This window comes from Curcuma longa, chromosome 5, assembly GCF_044706935.1.
Source record: "Curcuma longa cultivar G26 ecotype Majalengka, Jawa Barat chromosome 5, ITB_CL_G26_1.1, whole genome shotgun sequence".
NCBI classification, from domain to species: domain Eukaryota; kingdom Viridiplantae; phylum Streptophyta; class Magnoliopsida; order Zingiberales; family Zingiberaceae; genus Curcuma; species Curcuma longa.
In genome coordinates, this window is record NC_133865.1 from 9,702,841 (window position 1) to 9,723,468 (window position 20,628).

The 20,628-nt window shown below is 38.5% G+C and overlaps 4 protein-coding genes across 4 annotated transcripts; 3 read left to right on the forward strand and 1 right to left on the reverse strand.

Annotated features, from left to right (window-relative positions):
- Positions 1 to 3,585: 3,585 nt before the first annotated feature.
- Positions 3,586 to 6,691, reverse strand: LOC141828998 (putative casein kinase II subunit beta-4). Its single transcript, XM_074716401.1, has 6 exons — positions 6,601 to 6,691; positions 6,256 to 6,493; positions 5,542 to 5,760; positions 4,463 to 4,572; positions 4,211 to 4,376; positions 3,586 to 4,013 (listed from the first exon to the last, which is right to left on the reverse strand). The coding sequence occupies exons 2-6, from the start codon at positions 6,464 to 6,466 to the stop codon at positions 3,883 to 3,885; spliced, it is 837 nt and encodes a 278-aa protein (XP_074572502.1). The 5' UTR covers positions 6,467 to 6,493; positions 6,601 to 6,691; the 3' UTR covers positions 3,586 to 3,882.
- A 958-nt stretch (positions 6,692 to 7,649) lies between these two features.
- On the forward strand, positions 7,650 to 9,464 carry LOC141829000 (cyclin-P4-1-like). The gene is made up of 2 exons (XM_074716404.1): positions 7,650 to 8,037; positions 9,034 to 9,464. The coding sequence occupies exons 1-2, from the start codon at positions 7,682 to 7,684 to the stop codon at positions 9,299 to 9,301; spliced, it is 624 nt and encodes a 207-aa protein (XP_074572505.1). The 5' UTR covers positions 7,650 to 7,681; the 3' UTR covers positions 9,302 to 9,464.
- Positions 9,465 to 12,821: 3,357 nt separating this feature from the next.
- Positions 12,822 to 16,966, forward strand: LOC141829442 (ranBP2-type zinc finger protein At1g67325-like). The gene is made up of 8 exons (XM_074716903.1): positions 12,822 to 12,934; positions 13,150 to 13,192; positions 13,878 to 13,996; positions 14,466 to 14,685; positions 14,916 to 15,031; positions 15,114 to 15,174; positions 15,800 to 15,912; positions 16,570 to 16,966. Exons 1-8 carry the CDS (start codon positions 12,920 to 12,922, stop codon positions 16,717 to 16,719), a joined length of 837 nt encoding a protein of 278 aa, XP_074573004.1. The 5' UTR covers positions 12,822 to 12,919; the 3' UTR covers positions 16,720 to 16,966.
- Positions 16,967 to 18,410: 1,444 nt separating this feature from the next.
- LOC141828999 (cytochrome c-type biogenesis protein CcmE homolog, mitochondrial-like) lies at positions 18,411 to 19,427 on the forward strand. The gene is given in 2 exon segments (XM_074716402.1): positions 18,411 to 18,479; positions 18,482 to 19,427. Coding segments are annotated over 2 exon segments (777 nt in total). The 5' UTR covers positions 18,411 to 18,413; the 3' UTR covers positions 19,193 to 19,427.
- The last annotated feature ends 1,201 nt before the right edge of the window (positions 19,428 to 20,628 follow it).

Below are 20,628 nucleotides of genomic sequence, written 5' to 3' on the forward strand. Positions count from 1 at the left end.
ACCGATGAAAGAAAAAAGTAACGAGAGAAGATTAAGATTGAGAGATATTTGAAGAGGAATATATTACATCTTTAAATTTACATACATAATTAAAAGTAAATTTAAAATGTTAAAAAAGAGTCCTTTATTGCTCTATTCAATAGAATCATAATGATCTTTGCAAAGTCCAAAGCATAATGCAAATCTTTTATCAGGTGAGTTATATTCTTTTTCATTCTCTTAAAAAATTTTATATAAAAATATATTTAATATATTAAAAATAATGGACTCCAATAAAAATGAAAACCTTATGTATAAGCCTTAATGACTTATGTTTAAAGTCGATCTTGAACGTGCCAAATTAAATGAGGGATAATAATATTGAAAAGTATTATAATAAGAAATAATATTAAAAAATGATAAATCCTATTTAGCCTCATTGACTATCTCTAAGGTGATTGATTCAGCCATACAGAAGTTTCCCATCGGTCACTAGGATAAATCGAGAAGTGCACACAGCGATCAACCTAAACGTCCAACATCCTTTGATTGTGCTCCTCATTTGAAGGAAAATTACTACAAATACGTTATAGTTGGGATTGAACCATATATAGATGCTTGGGTGACAACTTAAATATCCTATTATGACACTATTGTCCCGGGAACCTAATGAGAAATAATACTAAATAGTACGGCAGGTTAGCTTGATAATTATACATTCAAATTTTCTTTAATATTATTTTTCCTTCTATTTTTATTTTAAAAAGTAAAAAAAATGACTTTTGATGGCATGCTTCATGTTGAACGGAGAGTCTTCTTAAGGAGGCTGAAGGGAAATCAAATAGATTATGGCTTGCAATGGCCACCCCATCCAGAACGCCGTCGGCGTCTGCGCCACCTGCCTCCGCGAGCGCCTCCTAGCGCTCCTCGCCGCCTCCTCGCCGGACCCCCTTCCCTCCCTCTGTTCCGCTTCTCCTTCCTCCTCCTCCTCCTCCTCCCCGCGGCCATCCCTTCTCTTGAACCTGTTCGGCAAATATGACCGCCGAGACGAGCACGAGCTCCGGAGGTCCACCTCCTTCGCTTCCTCCATCCTCCCCGGCCGCCTGACGAGGAAGATCTCTCGCCTCTTCTCTTCGGCTTCGACGAACGACGCGTCGCCTCGGCGCGCAAAGCCGCTTCCGACGAGGAGGGCGTCGACGGGAACGTATCCTGGGAGAGCGAGCTGCGCCGAGCTGCCATGGCACCCGTCGCCACCGGGACGAGCGACGACCAAGCACCACAGCAGCCGCGTAGCCGGTCTCGCCCTGTGCTTCGTGCCGCTGGTGGCGACGGCAAGCCCTGCTCGGAGGCAGTGCCGGGGAGCGGGGATACGATTCTCCGACGAAATCCGAGGCTCTCAGAGCAAGCTCAGGACCACCACATAGTCACCGAGCGTCGCCGGCCGGAGACGGAAAAACACCAGAACCTGGAAATTCACGTCAACTTTTGAAGCAGTCAAACTCACGATCACGGACTTGCTAAACAGTCCTGTAATTTTCTCTTTTTTTTCTTTGCCTTTTATCCCTACACATACTGTAATTTCTCTTGACAAATGTTTGACTAATAATGTGTACATGGTGTCCCTGTTCAGTTGTCATTGTCCCCGGGACAATGGTGCAACATTAGAATATCTGGATTGTGATCCAGGGATCCGTGGTTTGATCTCCAACTACGACGTATTTGCAGAATTTTTTCTTTAAATGGGGAACGCAATCAAAGGATGCTGGGTATCTGGATTGGTCGTCGTATGTACTTCCCGATTTACCTTGGTGATAGGTGGGAAACTTCCGTGGGACCGAACCGGCCACCCCCAAGGATTGAGTCCATGAGACTTGTGACCTAGAGATCCGCTGTTCGATCCCCAACTACGACGTGTATACAACAATTTTCTTCCAAATGGGGAATGCAATCAAAGGATGCTGGATATCTAGATTGGCTGCCGTATGCACTTCCTGATTTACCTTGATGGTCGATGGAAAACTTTCATGAGATCGGACCGACCACCCCAGGGATTGAGTCCATGAGACTGACTGGGATTTATCATTTTTTTTAAGAAATCAAAATCTGATCATATGAAATTGAATTTTAAATTATAACTCAAATGTATAAATAGAAAATGAAAATTAAATAATACAAAGAATAAATAAGAAATCAAACATTATAAAAAAAATCAAAATTACAATTATTGAATAAAAACTTTCACAAATATATTTAAAATGATATAGATATATATTTAAATAATCAATAAATACTCTAATAAAATGATAAATATAATTAACTAAACCTGATGAAATAAAATAAAATTTATTTAAATATCAATGATTCATAATTAAATATCATGCAATGAAAAAAATATCTCACGAGTATAATTGTACAGTGTTCAAAACAATATCAAAAGGAATAATGATGATCCTAAGAATGGTGACAAAACACTCAGAAAGTAAATCAGAGAATCAAAATTCAAATTCTACTATAAACAATTCTAAAGGTCCGTCTTTGAAATGCATAAGTTGAGTTTCAAATTTATCTGATGAACAAATAAAAAAAATCGAGTTTGCATAAGTCAAGTTTCAAATTTATCTGATAAACGAAAAAAAAAAATCACCTACCTTTCAGATTAATCAGGCGAAACTCAAACACTTAGATCACTGCAACAAAAACAAAAAAAAAAAATCTAGGAACAATTACTGAATCTTCATTTTGTACTCAAAATGGGTTCAAGGAGGATCACATCACCCAGCCAGTGCAGCATTTAGTGCACTGTGACACCAATCTGTGCTTCAGCCTTCTCCAACTCTGCCGTCGCAGAGCTAAGCTTCTGGGTGAAGTCAGCAAGCCCCTTTTCAACCAGACTTGGATGGATCGATATGGTCTACAGGAACAGCCTCGACCGCTATAATATCCGTGACAGATCTGGCATTTATAAATGCAAAACCTGATTGCATCTTAAATAGTATTATTCAAAATTCTAAAGATTCAGCCACTTGAAAAACATCAATGAATTCTGACTGTCCTACGATACAGCAATCCAACTATTTAAATTATTGCTTAAAGCTCTCTATATTTCTTATCAAGTGATTGAATCCCACCAACCACCAAATAGCATGCAATCGTAATCAGAAATGTTTCAAAATAACTTCACCCAAGCCTAAACAATAATCTTACAATAACAGGCACCTTTCTTTCTTTCAAAAAATAAAAAAGACTTCATAGGCATTCGGATCCTAAGCTGAAATCAGTTGAATGACAAATAGAAGCAGCTGCATTCAAACATCAGAATAGCAGATAGAAACCTTAGCTGAGATTTAGATACATCACTAAGGGACAGAACAGCGAACCTCCTTATTTGCAATCTCATATTGGTAGGGAAGGACGAAATTGACAGCGAGCTTGGTGAGGATAGAAGCAGGTGCTCTTGGGTGGTCATCTTCCACCAGGCCTCCATGATCGCCGCGGGTAGATCAGTGGAGAACGGGCGAGCTGCCAAAAGTACAATTAAGCACTCCTCATATTTCATTATCCCATTTCATGCTCATTTCAGCTTTCAAATGAGAATGAAACACCCTCTTAATGGCCAAACAAAAAATACCCTCTAGATTTTTAACATAAATCTCCAAAATTACACTAGGGGATGGCCAGTGCCATAGAGCCAAGATACTGCTTGACAATATAATGGCTAAACTTTGCAAGTTAAAGCATAGAAAAAAAAAACAAAAACCAACCACAGGATAATACAGTTCAATAGTTTCAGTGAGATCTCAGATATAAGCAACATGATGCCTACATGAGACAACCCTAGCATTTAGCTGATATTTCTCAGCCATTAAGAATGGTCTATGTTTGCTTCATTCAGAAATCCCTCCCTCATGGTTTGCGAAGTTTAAAGCCAAACACCCTCGGAAGGTACCGCTGTGATGGCTTCTGTGGCTTGAGGTGCCCATATGTCATCAAAAACAGGTGGGGGAATGTTGTCCCGAAGTAAGCTCCATCGATATCTAAACAAGGTCAGTGAACACAGATACATAGACCAAAAAGATAAATTGAAGGTGCTGTAGCAAAATATATATTTGTTTCTCAAATACTAAACTACATGTAGAAGTTGTTGAAATGCAAATATTATGTTACTAATGCAACTAGTTATGCCATTTTAACATAACTAGTGGATTAAGTAATTAGCTGGTAAAAAGGATACTGCCTTGGTACTTTGATCTTGGATAGTATATATCTTCGCATTTGGGGCAATAAATCTTCACAGTGCTTGATCGAGGAATATCTGATTGCCCGACCGGAAGACAAGGTTGGCCACAACAGTAAACTCGAGGACATCTTCCAAAATCATAGTTCTTGTATTTCTCTAGCTATACAAATTGATAAATTGTTACCAAACGATATCATGACCAATCAATTATGAAACTAAAAATTACTAAGACAATTAAGGTCTTACCATAGCAGCCATCCCTTTACTAGTTAATATATATCGAACATGTATCAAGCCATAAAGCATCTCTGCTGCTGATTCAACTAACTCATTTTGTTCTTCAGTGAACGTGTCTCCTGTTTATATTGAAATCCAGGAAGAGATCATTACTTTATAACACAAAATATGCATGCACATGACCTTCAGTGTGCTATCCCGTACATGGCAAAACCATCTAGAAATAACAAGTTAGAAGTTGGCAAAGACCCTATCTATGTGGGTTTACAGAGAGCTGTAGAATATTACTTTGCAACACAATTTACTAAGTACTAGTTTGAATGGTTCTGGTTATATATCCCGTACACAGACTTTTTATGGATAGGCTTGTAGAATCATAGGAAATGAATAACAAAGTATGATAATACTGTTATAGGAATAAAAAATTGAAGTGATGTGATATTACTTTTAGGGTGTAATTCTCTCACTGCAAGTACACATCAATATGCTATCCGATGCTATGTGCATAGATGTTATGGATACCAAATATAACAGTTGTTTGACATGACATTTGAGAAACTGAAACTGTATAGAATGAATTATTTCAGTAATCATGGTAAAAAGTTATTAAACATTTATTCACTAAGTGTGAGCTTAGCTACTCTGAAAACATCAATAACTCTCTCAACTTTCAGAAATTTCAAAGAGAAATTATATTCCTTGTGCTTGTTTACACTGTTGATGACCTATTTTGCTTCATACACTCTGGTAGCGTATGCAAACCATGTCATGCAAACTTGCTTAACCATGGACAACAAAAACAAATAAAGCGGGAGAATATTTAAAGCACTCATATAGGGAAACATTATCATCAGAGCAATGCAACTCAATGATAAAAGAGAAAAGCATTTTAATTCACCTAGAAAAGGAAACTTTTTTCATTCTTTTTGAAAAAAGGATCTAGAGAGGTTATGAAGGGCTATTAAAGACCGTAAAATATGGTTAAGATCATAAAGCTAGGAAACATCAACAATGTATTGATTAATTGGTGATTCAGATAGGTAAATAGTACTCAGTCACAAAATTCTATAAGCACCTTAGTCACTTACCGTGGGAAGACTCTACATCCAAGATCAGATCAAGAGCATAATCATAATAAGGAACTTGACTGCTTAGTCCACACAGGTTGAAATCATCTTGAATGTATTCATCATCAACTTCACAGAAAAACTCATTCCCTCTTAGATTACAGAACCATGAAATCCAAGAGGTGTCTTCCCCATCAGAACCACTAACGTCAGACTCTTCACTATCTGTTTCTGACTCTTCTGTATAACCAGTTATTGAACAAGGTTATACAAAAGGCACACAAACAAAAAAAAACAAAGAATAATAATCACTACCAGAAGCAAAATAAACAAAATCCACAAGATTCAATATACACTTATTATAACATATGAAACAAAATTTTGTATGATGCTTTGCTAGCATAATTTCTGAAAATATACCATAACAATTTTAGGGGTATACAGTATCTCAGCTTCTCCAGGAGGTATATTTGATGCAAGTTATAGTTCTTTTTGAAAAAAAGGGCATCCTTATATATTCAAATGATTTGGAGCTGCTAGGTCTATTTGAATTGCATATTCAGTGTAAAAAATGCAAGAGCCTAACCAAATTAGCAAAGAAACAAAGAAAATGATAAAGAGAATAGATTTCTACAAATAAGAGGATTTTACCAAAATTCACTTTCATGGAGAAACATATAACAGCAAATGATCCCGAAAAAGGAGTAATAAAATAGAAAAAGAGGGAAACTTTACCATCCGAAGCCTTGTTCTTGGACAAGGAACGGTGCTCAGGCTGCTTCACAGAGGCGGAAGGGGGCACCGTGAGCCTGTCCTTGTCCTTCCCAATCAAGCCCCTGGAGGTTGACGGCGAGGCCTTCTCCAGGTGCTTGTCGAGCACATCGTTGATCCTCTTCCGATCTAAGGGCCCGTTCTCCACCTTCGACCCGTTCCCAGCCCTATACATAACTTGCCCGCTCCGATCCCCCCAACCCTAATCAGAAACCACAGCTCAGAACCGGTTAATCGCGGCATTCCGACGACGAAAGCAAGCAGAAACCCTAAAACAGGAAGAAATCGCCAACGCAGGCGACATGGTACCCTCGATTTGCAGAAGAAGAGGAGTGGAATCGAGGCAGGAGATGCGTATTTGGGGCAGCACCACCACGCCCTGCGCCTCCGGAAGAGAACCGAAAGGAACGAAGGATGAGGAAGCGGGGGCATATATGTAATTAGGAGCTCAGCTTTAAAATCCGTGTTGAGTTCCATCCTGGACGTTCATTTCGGTCCGGCCGACGATTCATTTTGAAAATTTGATAATAACTTTATTTAAATTATTATAATATTTAAAATTTTGATAATAACTTTATTTAAAATTCGACTTGAAATATTTATAATATTATTATAATATTATTGAAGTAAATTTGACCACGGGTTTGCTATGCTGCGCGACAAACTCGTATGCGATCCGTGCATGACTCCCTGACCCATCGTCGTTGCCGTTGCCCTCGCTACGTCGTCCGACCACCGTCGGCCGCCTCAGCCGCGATTGACGCGCCACTCGTCGGTGTCGAATTCCGATTGAATAGTATCGAAATTCGATGTAATTTGTCCGGAAAATGCCGCCCTCCCCATTGTGCGCCACTGTCGACGATGATCGGGCCGGATTTCGATCGAATCGTGGTCGGAGACCGAGCCGAGGAAGGACCGACTTCCTCGAGTCGATCTCCGACCGCGATTCGGTCGGAATCCGACTCGATTGCCGTCGATAGTGGCGCACACCGTTTCCGACCAAATCGCGGTCGGAAACGACGCGTGCGCATTGCCGACCCTGTTTTGTCGAATTCTGTCGGATTTCGACCACTATCCGATCGGAATCCGACGCCGGACGGAGCGTCGGCGAGTGGCGCGTCGATCGCGCGATGACGACGGCGGCAGTGGATGTCGCCCACGGATCGCGGATTCCTCGTCGCGCAACATAGCATTCTTCTATAAAATATTTTTAGATAAAAAAATGGAATAGATTTTTTATTTTAATTTTTTGAAAAATGAAGCTAAAATAAAAAAGAAAAGGGGGAAATATCAAAATTAAGAGATTGATAAATAGATATTTTTGGGGGCTTTCTTCCTTCTCTCGAAGACGCAGAAGAAGAAAGGAGAGGAGAAGCTGCGCTGCCAATCGATGGAGGAAGAGGAGGTGGAGGAGGACGCTCCGGCGGTCCCTGGTATGGTCTTGGTCCTCTCTTCCCTCCTGGAGCGGGTGGTGGAGCGCAATGATGCGGCCGTGGCCGTCGGCCTCCGCCCCCCGCCGGATCGGACGGCGGCCTTCCACAGCGTGCGGAAGCCGGACATCTCGGCGCGCGGCTACCTGGAGCGCATCTTCCGGTACGCCAACTGTAGCCCCTCCTGCTACGTCGTCGCCTACATCTACCTCCTCCGCTTCCTCCACCGCCATCCTGCAGTCGCCCTCCACTCCCTAAACCTCCACCGCTTCCTCATCGCCGCCGTCCTCGCAGCTGTCAAGTTCACCGAAGACATGTAAGGCGCCTTAATTCTATTGCTTACCAAATTTCTTATTGGCTACTTGCTATCGAACTATGTTTCCTGGAATCAGCAAAAAAACACAAATTATTTTTTTCTAGTTGTTATGAGGTTGAATCGAAGGCAATCACGCTGCTCTTCTTGTAGAAGAGGCAAATCCTTCTCTTCTTGATATTTCTCATGTTAGATTATAAATTCACAAATTACAAGCTTCATTCTTTCCTAAAAGATCTAAGATTTACATGGCAACAGAGAACTGATTTTGAATCTGAACTCTATTTAAATTCTTCTCTTAATTTGTAGTTCCATTCTTCTCAGAGTTTTTATTCACGATCTCAATTAGAAGCCTTTGAGAATTGGGGTGGGGAGGAGCTGGCGCCGACTCAATTTTTTGGAAATCATTGGGTTTTGTTTCCTTCTCTTTTCCATAGAGAGAAAGAGATAAACCGAGCATTCTTTTAAGGAAAGAAATAAAGAGTTGTGTGAAAGAGATTCATTCAACCATGTGTGGAGATTCTTTTGGCCAACCTTCTTGCCAACCAAGAACATGGTGGAGATGCCTTTAGAGAAAATCTTGCATCCATCTAATTGCAACTATGCCATGAGTTGGTGAAAGATTAGGCTGATCTCGAGTTGTTGCTCCTAAATTCTGTTCCTCTTTATCAGTTTACCATCAAAATCATTTACTTTGTTAGATTTAGGACCTCCATTGATGTTTAAGAAGCTCAAATATAATAGTTGATGGAATTTTGAGAAGTAAAACAAAGTCACAATCTGTTAGTACAACAAACAAGAGCAAGTGTTCAAGTAGTAGGTTTGATGCTACTGTTTACCTGCAAATGCATCACAATTGGTCATTTCCAAGTCAACATCTTTAAATTAAGTCCACCTGATGATCATATTCTTGAAAGATCTTCTGTGATTATTGTTAGAATGTCACATCTAATGATCATAGTTATCAAGTGATTGATTATGCTTGTATAATATTTTCAGACACTACAACAATGCTTACTTTGCCAAGCTTGGTGGAATCAGCTTGATCGAGATGAACTACTTGGAAGTCGATTTCTTGTTCGGCCTAGGCTTTGAGTTGAATGTGACCCCTGCTACCTTCAGCTCCTACTGCTCAATTCTCCAGAGAGAATTTTACCTTGAATCACCTCCTCCCTCAAGCCTGCACTGCTGCATCACAGAGGAAGAATCCAACTGCTGCCAGCAGAAGCATTCAGCAACTTCTCAGCAGGTTTTTTTGGGCATATAGATTAAACTTTATAGATTGGCTGTTAGATAATGAACGTATAACAGTCCTCAAGTCTTAGTCTATCAAATACATAGTGAGTTTCTTCTTCCTTCGATTCTGCTCTCTTCGACTTGTGTATTTCAGTTTTCCTTAGCTATATTGAGTTTTGCATAATGATTTAATATTGTGATTAGAATGAAGATATGCACGAGTGAGAAATAAATAGGTAGACAGGATGTTTTGTAGGTTTCATTTTACAGTCACAAGCATTTGTTAGATCGATGAACATGACAACATTATCACTGTTTGATCATTACTGATCGTTGACTTTAGAAATGATGATTATAAATCACGTCTGCTCGTGATTAATAACCATGTGAGCAGTAATTGTTGTCCTATTGAACTCAAAGGGGAGAGTCCAGAGTGTTTAGAGTGCTCGGGCCTCGGCCCTCGGAGGAGATAGATCAAGGAGCAGAGTTCACCATAGTTGTTAATGCTTATCTATCGATATCTAGAAGTGCTTGAAGTAGGGCGACATAGGTACATCTTGTTAATAAAGGAGTATTTTGCTCCCGGAGCACGATTGATTTGGTTAGTACGGGGTATTTATCGAAGTGAACAAGGGTCGAATCTCGACTTCTAGTGATCTAATTAATTTGGAGGAGTTATTGGATGTGGAGGTTTATATGTGTAGAATCTATTAACCCGCACCGTTATTAATGATGAGTTGATAACGGATGTGGGTCCGCCATATATAGGGTTTGTGTTTAGGGTTTGACCCCGCTAAGGTGGCGAATTCCATCTTTTTTTTTTTGTAAAAAAGGGTTTAGGGTTTGACTCTTATAGAGTTAGGGATTCTGACAGATCTCCTTGCTCCCCGTTAGTGTAGAGATTACTGCATCGTCACCCTAACTCCTACGGAAAGCTAGACCTCTCCTCCTCTGCAAGATCGTCAGATTTTGAGGACAACGCTTACAACGACGATGAATCTTCCGCTGCATGCCCTCTTTGTAATGACCAACTATAGCTTCCCGATTTATCTTTTCACATATGGTCATGGGTCCAACTGTGTGAGACTGTTGGGATGACGAATTTCATTTTTTATTGAAGAGTATTTGGAGTTTGAAAATAAGAGATGAATATTTTTGATAAAATTTAAAAGAGATGTCCTTTTTATCATATAAATTAAAATTTTAGCATTTTTAATTTTTATTAATTTTTAATCGATTAAAATATTAGATTTTAGTGAAGGAATAATCTAGTTGTACTTAGCACGAGGTTGGACTTATAATTATATGTATGTCAAAATCAAACGACGAGATACAAACGGGAGGTCCGGCGAGAAGCGATGGGGCTTTTGAGCAAGGGAAGGATCCAACTCTCTGCTCTTGATTTCGAGTTCCTCAGAGGGACGATGAGGAGCATGGAGAAGCGGCTGGAGGGCGAAGTCTCTTTTCCATTTTCGGTTGTTTTTCTCCCCTATCTCTCGCTTTGTCGTGTTAGATCTGGTTTTTTCCCTTCGAAGTCTATGCTCTGGTTATCAATTTCGCGCTCGTTACGCTTTGTGTTGAAGATTCACGCGATCCGAGGGAGAGCCTTCTCCGTCGGGGCGGAATGCAAGGCAAAGAGCTGATATGGGCGTCGTGGGAGCAAGCGGAAGCGATTCGAAGCGGAATCTCCGGTGAATCAACAGCGAGTTGATACTTCCCCTCTTTTTGCACTCTTTGTCTCTTCCTTTTTCTGCTTTGGATCGGAGATTTCGTTTGGTACGCGATGATTCTGCAACGCAATTTGAATGTTGACGAGGACAAGGAATTGCTCCAGATTATGAACGGTGTACGGCAAAGAAGGTTAGTTCTCGTGAATTGGCATCATCACCATGCCTAATTTTATCTCGATTTTCCATTGTGCCAAGTTTGATGTTAATTTTCCATCTGCGGTCTTACCTTTGCTGTTAGTCGCAGGATCTCTCGAGATGGTGAAAGAGCTGCTCCGTGAACATCCTAGGTCATTTTTGGGCTTCAGCGACTTCCTATCCAAGGGATTGGATGGAATTGATTGTTCCGGTTGAGAACCACCGACATGTCACCAACCAGATTGTTTCACCGGAAAGGAACCGGATTGGAGGGTGCTGAATCGCCGAGTCCTACCGTCAAAGTAAGCGTAAGAGGGAAGGCCAGTGGTGCCCTGGCGCGACCACTCCGACGCTCAAGTCAGCAAGTGAGGAGAAACAAAGAGAGGGAATAGAGGAGAATGAAAGAGTCCGAGTGTAATCGCGTGTGCGCGTACCTGTGTAAGGAATGGAGTGGTCGCATATATATAGGGAAAGAATGTGATGTCATGTCTTAATTAAGGAACGCGCCCTATCATTAGTTATTACCTTGTCAGAAAAGATATGGAATGATCAGATTACAAATCCCATTGCTGACATACGTTTGTAGGGTCACGTCGCACGTGGGTGTCAGGACGACGATCATAATTACAGAGTAGGGAGTTGTCAGAAGAAATGATGGGAATCGGCGTAGTCGGGCACCGTGATGATCATTTTGTATGGACCTTAACTGAATCCGGCTGAGGGTGAGATAGCCGAGCCGACTGGAGGATTCGGCTCGGAGGTGTGCATGGGGTATCGAGGAGTCGACTTCGTGAGGAGTCGGCTTCGTGGGGAATCGTATTCGGTTGACTCGGATCGGACGTGGGATTCGACTCGAAGGAGGATTCAGCTATCGGGGGAGGGATCGCGAGTCGAGGGTTGACTCGGACTAGCCTTGGAGTTGGTAGGTCTGGACCGACGAGGGACTCAGGTTGAAAGTCGAGCTGCCCCCTGTCGGTCTACCCTCCTAACCACCCATAACACTGATCTTTCCATCGCTGTGAAGATCGTTCATCTTTCTTTCACAAAATAAACGTGATTAATCTTTTATATAAATTGTTGATAAAAATTTTTTCGTTAGTAGCCAATAGTTATCTCTTAATGATAAAAAATTGAAAGTCATTTAAGAAAATTATGAGCTTATATATTAATAAGCAAATTTTGAATATTTGAAAGTCCAGGGTATTTGTTGAAAAAAAGCTAAAATTGAAGGTATAATTTAAATTTTTTCAATTTCGTGTGATAAATAGAGCTGAGTATTAGGATTAAAATCAAATCAAATTGAATCGAATTAATCAAAATTGAATCGAACTAATTTTTAAATAAAAATTTAACTACGGATAAAATTGATTAATTTAATTTTAAATAAAAATTAAACTTTTTAAATATTATAAAAAATTTATCAATTTTTAAATTTTTTATAAATTTTTTATTTTGATTAATTTGATTTAATCAAATAAGAAAATTTTAAAATTGGAATCTAATTAAATTAATTAATTTTTTAAAAAATAATTAAAATTTTGAAATAATTAAATTAAAATTTTAAATTTGATCGGTTTAGAATCGATTTATTCGAACAAACGATCTGGCCAGCCTTGGATCCAGCCCAGAAGCTCGTCGAGCGCCTATAAAAAACAGGAGATCCAGCCCACTCGAGAACCCTCTCGTCGCCGCATCTCGATTTGCTGCCCTAAACCTAGCGGTCAGCTCGAAGGGGCCTTCTCCTCCCTCAACGCAGTACGCCATCCGCGATCCCCTTTTACCTGATGGCCTCCGCTAAGGTGATCTGATCTCCCTCGTTCTCTTCCTCGTTCTTCCCTCTCCTGACGTCTTCTCTCGGTTCTCCTGGTGCCAACGGCACTAGGAGTTCTTGATTTGGCGGCCTGCCGAGAATTAGGGTTTTGGTTCACTTCTTCAGTCCGCTGTATTCATATCTCTGGTTCAGGGATTTACCTGTTGTCGTAACGTTTGGTTCTTCTCGTGTTTGTTTGTTTAGGTGGATGATCGTGGCTTAGGGTCCAAAAGGTCGCGCAGTGAGGGTAGGGTTTCTGTTAAGACAGTCGTCGCAGTCTCCTTTTACTTGATCTGGTTTTCCTCCTTGCATTTGCTGTATGCCTCTTTGTACCTGTGGTTGGTAGTCTGTAGAGTTCATGTTCACTTGATTTGGTTGTTTTTGTTTTGGATCAGCGTACTCGCATTTAAGGAATGATTACTTCATCTTATCTTCACATTTTGTTATATAGTTGAAGAACCTGATGAGCATATTCACTATGGTTAGTCTGTAGGTAGTTGTCATATTCTGTAAATAAACATTTGGATACTACTCTTGGTTAGTGGCAAAATTGGGACTGATGTCGGTTGACTATTTTTCTAAGATGTTTCCTTACTGGACGTGTTTGATACTGAGTTACGAATTCTGGTGTGTGTAGAGATCAAATTTGGATGAGTTCCCAGAGGTGCAAAATAAGTAAATTTGAAATTTGGTAATAGTGAGATTGTATCATCATGTTGATGTTAACTTACATGTGTGTTCCGATAGATCTAGTTGCAGATTAAATTATTCATTGCATATTTTCATCAGTTCATGAATTGTAATTTCTTGATTGTTGTTGTGTTTCCATTTCATTGTTTGTTGTTGTTCCATTGTATTCTCTCAGTCAAATCATTCAAAAAAGTTTATCTGTACTGATGCTAACATTTTCTTTTGTGGATGGATGTTTTAAGGTTTTAGGCGTGATGGAGATTGGACCTGTCCTCAATGTGGAAATGTGAATTTCAGTTTTAGAACAGCATGTAATCGTGGAAGTTGTGGCGCTGCGCGTCCATCAGCCAGTCCTGGTCCTGTGAGTTTTTATTTTTTATGGTTTTGGTTATTTTCACTGCATTATTAGTTTAATGGAGTTTCTCATCATTCCACACTCTTGGTCCTAATATATAATGGTCCGTTAAATATGTTAGTGTGAGACATCATTCTTAGTTTAGCAGAGTAGCAGAAGCATCTCACTTGAAAATTTAAGACATCTGTTCCCTATTATTTAGGATGAGTAGTTACACAATGCATCGAGATACACGGTTATTTGGTTTTAATCAGTTTTTTTCTTGCACAAGTTGAGGTTAACAACCAACAAATTGACTTTGCTTCATGTGTAAATTTCTATTGTCTTTTAATTCTATCAGCGTATATGCTTTGACCAGCGTTCCTTGCTGGAATATCCTCAGCTTGGATCAGAGGGTTTTATTCACACATTCAATTTTATTCATGATATGTTCAAGTTGGCCTGGTTAGTATAACTCAATTATTTTGTACTGCAGAGAACTGGACCAGTACCTTATCTTGGCAGTTTTGATCGTCCATTGCCCAGTTATTATGGAGGTATGGGAGTTCCACCCCCTATGCCACTTGGCGTGTCAGGTGGATATGGTTCCCCCCTTCCTCCTTTTCATGGGATGCGCTATGATTATGGGCCACCCTCAGGTGCTCCTGGCCCATACAGTCTTATGTCTCCATATGGTCCATCAGGACCACTAAGAGGTTCTTGCTTGCCTTTTTTCTTCATGCCTGTGCATTGGTTTGATGATCCTCTATTTTGTGTGCACCAATGATTTTTTTACTTACTGTATTTGTTTAAAAAATTTCTTAATGCCGGTTGCCATAATATTGTTGCCCACTTCTTTGCTTGCTCATAGTGGATATAATATGTTAACACATGTCTAAAATTGCTTTATTTTGTTTTTTTTTCTTTTTGCATTTGTGTACTGTAGGTTATGGTTATGGGCCTGGACCTATCATGGATAGATATGGTGGTCCCATTATGGATAGATATGGCGGTCCCATTATTGACAGATATGGTTATGGTTATCGAGGTTCCCCAATGCCTGTACGCTTTAATTTCTTCCACTTGCTAATTCCATATCCCCATAAAGCCTATGATGTTGTTTAATTAAAATTGTTTTGTGTAGGTCCCAGATTCAACATCCGGAGAGCTGTTGGATAATAGCGCTTCTCGTAAACGCCGTGGAGGTGATTTCAGTTTTTGTTCTTAAATATTTAGCACGGGGCAATTTTCTTGTTTAGTATTTGAATGTCATGCGCCAACACATTAGTTTCAAAGTTACCAACTAGTACCGGATGGCTAGTAGTGATGAGTTGACAATATTTTTACTGATGTGCTTTTATGAGTCTTACATAATTTGACAAAGAAGCGCATCTACTAAACTTGTTAGAATATGCCACTGAGGCAGGATATTACAGAGAAGCAGTTGGAGAAGGACAAATCAGAAATGTTTTTATTTCAACCTTTAAATTACTTTAAATATTAGCACAAACCAAAATCTTTAACTACAGTACTTTATTTGTTAAATTCTTTATCTTGTTAACAGTAATTTATATAGCTGTTCATTGCTGCATATAAAATTTGGACATAAATCTGGTTGTTGCTTCAATGGCGCAACTTCTGTTACTTCTTGTGCATGGTGTTTTTTTAACGGAATTCTATGTGATCTGTTCCTTTGCTTTGTGTTAGTTATCTGATGAGTGCTTTGAATGATTTTTCTGGTTCCATTTGTCTATTTGATAACTGGAGAGAAAAAAAGATTTATACTTTATATGATCTTGTATCTTATTATTTTAATTAAATCGTGTGTAGGTCCTGATGGGTTATTTGAGGGTGATTGGGTGTGTCCCAAATGTGAGAATGTTAACTTTGCCTTCCGAACAACTTGTAACATGAAGAAATGTGGAGCTCCTAGACCTGCCTCTGTAAGTTATTTTACCCTTGTTATTCTTCACTTTCACCAAGGCATAATGATATAATGTATGGTGCTCAACATATTTGCATGGTAGTTTGGTCTAAATTACCATATAAGCTGAAGTTTCTCATATTTGTATATATTATTCAATAAAAAAAGGATTTGATGAAAATATTATTATGGTCAAAATGGAAAGGAAGTTTTGAAGTCTTGGATGTTAGATGTCACGGATTGATAGTAAATATAGCAAGAATGTTGAAATGGTGAAATTATTAGAAAGATAAAAAAAAAACTTTAATATTTAAGGACAATTAGGTGAAAGATGGTAAAACGAGAGAAAACACATTGATTTAGCTGGAATTCTAATAGACTGGAAAATGAAAAGAAAAAAAAACATTGATGTATTAGAAGATAATATAAACATGATGGAATCTATTATAATAATTGACTAAATGAGTTGTAAGTGTATTAGGTAGATGGAGAGAAAATAAAATATTAACTTATGATTACAAAAAGATAACCGACTCTAATCAGTTTGGTTTACTTGTAAGTCTCCTGTTGTCTTGTCATTTATCATTTGCTTCTACATAAACTATGAATCTCTTACTAATTTTGGTTTCTGTCGCGACCATCCATTTACGTTAACATTGATTCGGATTAATCGTAGGTGGGTAACCGAACCAGCGGGAAGGACAAAGTTGACGCTCCTGAAGGCAGCTGGACTTGTGACAAATGCAACAATCTCAACTACCCATTCCGCAACATGTGCAACAGGAAAGGATGTGGAAGTGAGAAACCCTCCTCATCCAGCAAATAGCTGTGAGAAGGAATGCCTCCCTCTTCGCACTGTCTATGCTTCATGAAGTTGGATCACCCATTGCAATGTACTTAATATTATCGTCAGTATTTGCTGCCTATGTATGTTTTACATTTGCTAGTTGCCTACAGTTTTAAGACATGCAAACCTGGCAAACTGTAGCTGTCAAAGAGCTTAGAACAACTATGTTCACCTTGTTTAGTTGTATTTTTTGGCTGGCTTTAAAGTTTATCTTCACAAGGCACAATTTATGTTCATAGTGCTTGAATCTTATCGCAAGTGTTGGTAGTGTTGTTAAAGCTATCACAATTGTCGTTCTAGTAAAAAGTTATCTCATACAGTTGATTTTACGATTATATGTAAAGAGATAAATTGAGAAGTTATAATTGATCCTGATGGAGGAGGATATTATTATTATTTTATTGAGATTCATTTTTATTTATTTTAGTAATTTTGTTTGATTGTAATCAATTTAGTTACATCCCTTTCAAATATAATGGGATGAAGCAATTTATAATTTATTTTATTAAAAAATCATTATGAAACAGTACACAGTTATGGGTACGTGGGGTACATCTGAGGAATAGTATAGGGTTGTCTTCGGAGCATAACTGAGTTGGTTACAATGAAGTTGATTTGCAGAAGAGGGTAAAGGTTTGAATCTCAACGAAGTCGAGCAATATTCTTTTCCGTCATGATCAACTGTAATTTTTTGATTTACCTCTTCACAGATGATCATGGGGCTGCTGGCCTGCTGAGATGACGGATTTCATCTTATGCAGAAAATGAATAGTATAGGGTTATATATTTTTTTCAATTGATAAGACATGACAAATATTTCCTTTTTTTGGGACAAATAATAATTCTATTTGTTTTGCACATAATTTTATCAGATAATTCTATCAGTTATACATTATTATTTTTTAGGGTCGCCACGGTATTCAACTATATTTTATAAAAGAAAACTGAAATAAACATATCACATTTTTAAAAAAATAAAATATAACACTTTATTGGAGTGCAATTATTGTTATGTAAACAAGTTATAAATAATTTTTTATTATATTTTACTTAAATATAATTCTTTGGAGTGACAATTTAGTTCAATATATTTTTGTAAGGATAGAAATTGGAATTTCATAAATTTAAGGCCTCATTGAGTGTTTTTAAAAAAAATAAAAGAGATTTTAAACTTTTAAATAGAATTGAATATTTGATTAAAATTAAATTGAATCAAATTGATTTTTTTAAACTATTCAAATTAACTGAATTTTTAAATAAAAATCAAACAAATCGAATCAATAAAATATGGAATAATTTAATTTTTAATTAAATTATCAAAATAATTAATTTTTTTAAATATTATAAAAAATTTACTAATTAATTAAAGATTTATAAGTTTACTCATCTAAAAATTTATAAATTATTTTTTAAATTAATTTAATTTAATTGAATAAAAAATTTGATTTAATCAAATTAATTGATTTTTTTAAAAAATAATTAAAATTTTAAAATAATTAAATTGAATTTTTAATCCGATCAAATTAATTGATTTTTTTTAAAAATAATTAAAATTTTATTAATCCTTATTTCAGTTGGCCATTTTACCATGTTTTCCATATTTTACTAATATCGAGTTAGAGGGCATGTTTTCCTTTGCGCCTTGCAGGCCTTGCACTTTCCATATCGGATCCATGGCTTCGTCTAGGGTTTTCTCCTCCCGCCTCTCGACCCTCCTTCGTCGTTCCGCCGCCTCCGCCTCGCCTCCTTTCCTCCTCTCGACCCACCTCGCCTCCTCATCCACCTGTGCCGCTCATCTTCCCCTGAGTTTCCTTCTTCCCCGGCCGCCCTCTTCCTGCGGCACCTCTCCACCGCCTCCCGCCGGCACCCCTCCTCCCGCCCCCGCACCGTCGATATCGGTGCCCGCGCGCGGCAGCTCCAGAACCGCCGCCTCTTGAACTACGGCCTCACGTTCAGCTGCCTCGCCGGGTTCATCGTCATCGTCCTTAGCACCTTCCAAGACCAGCTCGTGTTCTACATCACCCCTACCCAAGCCATGGAGCAGTTCGCCGCTAACCCCACCAAGAACCGCTTCCGCCTCGGCGGCCTCGTCCTCGAGGGCAGCATCGTCGAGCCCACCTCCACCTCTCCCGAGATGGAGTTCGTCATCACAGATCTCGTCACGGAAATCCTCGTCCGCTTCGAGGGAACCGTCCCCGACCTCTTCCGGGAGGGCCACTCCGCGGTCGTCGAGGGCTTCTTGAGACCTTCCGATGAATCTGATGGGCCGGCCACGCGTGGATCAGTGGTGTCGGAGGCGGCAAGGGCTCAAGACTGCTACTTCAGGGCTGTTGAAGTGCTGGCGAAGCACGATGAAAAGTACATGCCCAAGGAAGTTGCGGAGGCGATCGAGAGGAATAAAAAGCTAATTGAGGCGAAATCTCAAGCAGAAGCCGCAGAGACTACGAGTTGAAAACACATTTCAAATCCAGGTTTATTCTATCAGGACAAATTTTGAATTTTTCAATTGATTATGCTGGTTGGTTGCCACCAACAGATAGATGAACAAGCAAAATCTTATCATGATTTTGTTGTAACTTTTAATTGATCTTCTACGGGTTGAGAATAAAAGAGAATATAATATTTTTGGTTGAGAATAACATAGAATTAAAAGCTATTTTTCAGATCAATTATTCCTTGCTATCAGTTTTCTTCACTTTTATGTGACTGAAGTCTGTGTCCTAGAGATCGTTAGGTGTGATAGTAAGCACTATGCTGAACTTTGTTATGTAGAGATTGTGTAGCTTCATGCTCACTTTGTTTTCATTACTCTTATCAATTTTTAAGCTTTTTGGAAGTTGTATGTTAGATTCAACTTGCTATACAAATTAAAATGCCTCATCATGGTTTATAATTATTTTTGTCAAACTTTCTTAAGCAATTTTCAGTATTAGCCATTTAAATTTATTGTTCCTTTTAGTTGCTAGCATTGTAGTTTTGTTATAATTTTTTTTGTGATTAGAAGAATCCTTGTGACTGTTGGTAAAATTAGAAGAATCCTTGTGACTTGTTTTTCTCAAGATGCTACATTCTCATCTGATAATGCTGTTTAGAAATTTGCTACAAAGATGTGAAATTTAAATGATGGGGATGATCATCCTCTCCCACTGTCTCCCAAGTCAGGTGGAGTTTATGAATAGACGCACGGCCATGTTAGAATTGCTTCATAAATTTTTGATATTTTGATGAAATTGAGCCACATCAATGGCATGATATGTTTACTTGTTTTTGTACTATGGTTTGATTTTCATTCCATCATTTTTTGTCTTTTACCTTATTTGCCATAGCTATTTGTCTAGATGCAAAACCTTCCGATGCATAACTGTTTCTCCTAAATTAACTGTACTATGAGTTGTTGGCAATCAAGTGGGAAATTCATCAATTTTCAATATGTTCATATTTTTTTATCAACATTATGTTTTGTTAATTGTGCTTGTTTTTTCCTGCTTAGTTTAATTTTAACTTACATATTTCTAGGTTGTAATTGCTACATCAATTTCTTTTCTAGAACTAATGTTGATTTTGGAGATTTTGCATCTAAAAGCATTAACAAATGCAGAATTACTAGTTGCTTGCAATATCAGTACTTGATTGTCATTGCTTTGTCAATAAAAATATATCTAAGAAAATTTGTGACATCAAACCCTTCGGAATCATTAGGTTTTATCTCGAGGAAACTTGTTAGGGTGTATTACAGTTCAAAGAAATAGGTAATAGATAACAGAAGAGCCCATAAAGTTCTGTAATATCATTTAGTTTGGTCTTGTTTATCAGGAATATGAAGGCATACTTGGTTTCATTAAGGCATTTAAACTGTATTTTTTCCTGTGCACATGGAAATAAGTTGTT

Coding starts and splice junctions, on each gene's coding strand:
- LOC141828998 (XM_074716401.1), bottom strand. CDS start 6,466: ATGTATAGGGCTGGGAACGGGTCGAAGGTGGAGAACGGGCCCTTAGAT. Junction 4,377..4,462: donor GTAAAGGGATGGCTGCTATG/GTAAGACCTTAA, acceptor CAATTTGTATAG/CTAGAGAAATACAAGAACTA. Junction 4,014..4,210: donor AAGATCAAAGTACCAAGGCA/GTATCCTTTTTA, acceptor GACCTTGTTTAG/ATATCGATGGAGCTTACTTC.
- LOC141829000 (XM_074716404.1), top strand. CDS start 7,682: ATGGAGGAAGAGGAGGTGGAGGAGGACGCTCCGGCGGTCCCTGGTATG. Junction 8,038..9,033: donor GTCAAGTTCACCGAAGACAT/GTAAGGCGCCTT, acceptor TAATATTTTCAG/ACACTACAACAATGCTTACT.
- LOC141829442 (XM_074716903.1), top strand. Junction 13,193..13,877: donor CAAAAGGTCGCGCAGTGAGG/GTAGGGTTTCTG, acceptor GGATGTTTTAAG/GTTTTAGGCGTGATGGAGAT. Junction 15,032..15,113: donor ATCGAGGTTCCCCAATGCCT/GTACGCTTTAAT, acceptor TGTTTTGTGTAG/GTCCCAGATTCAACATCCGG.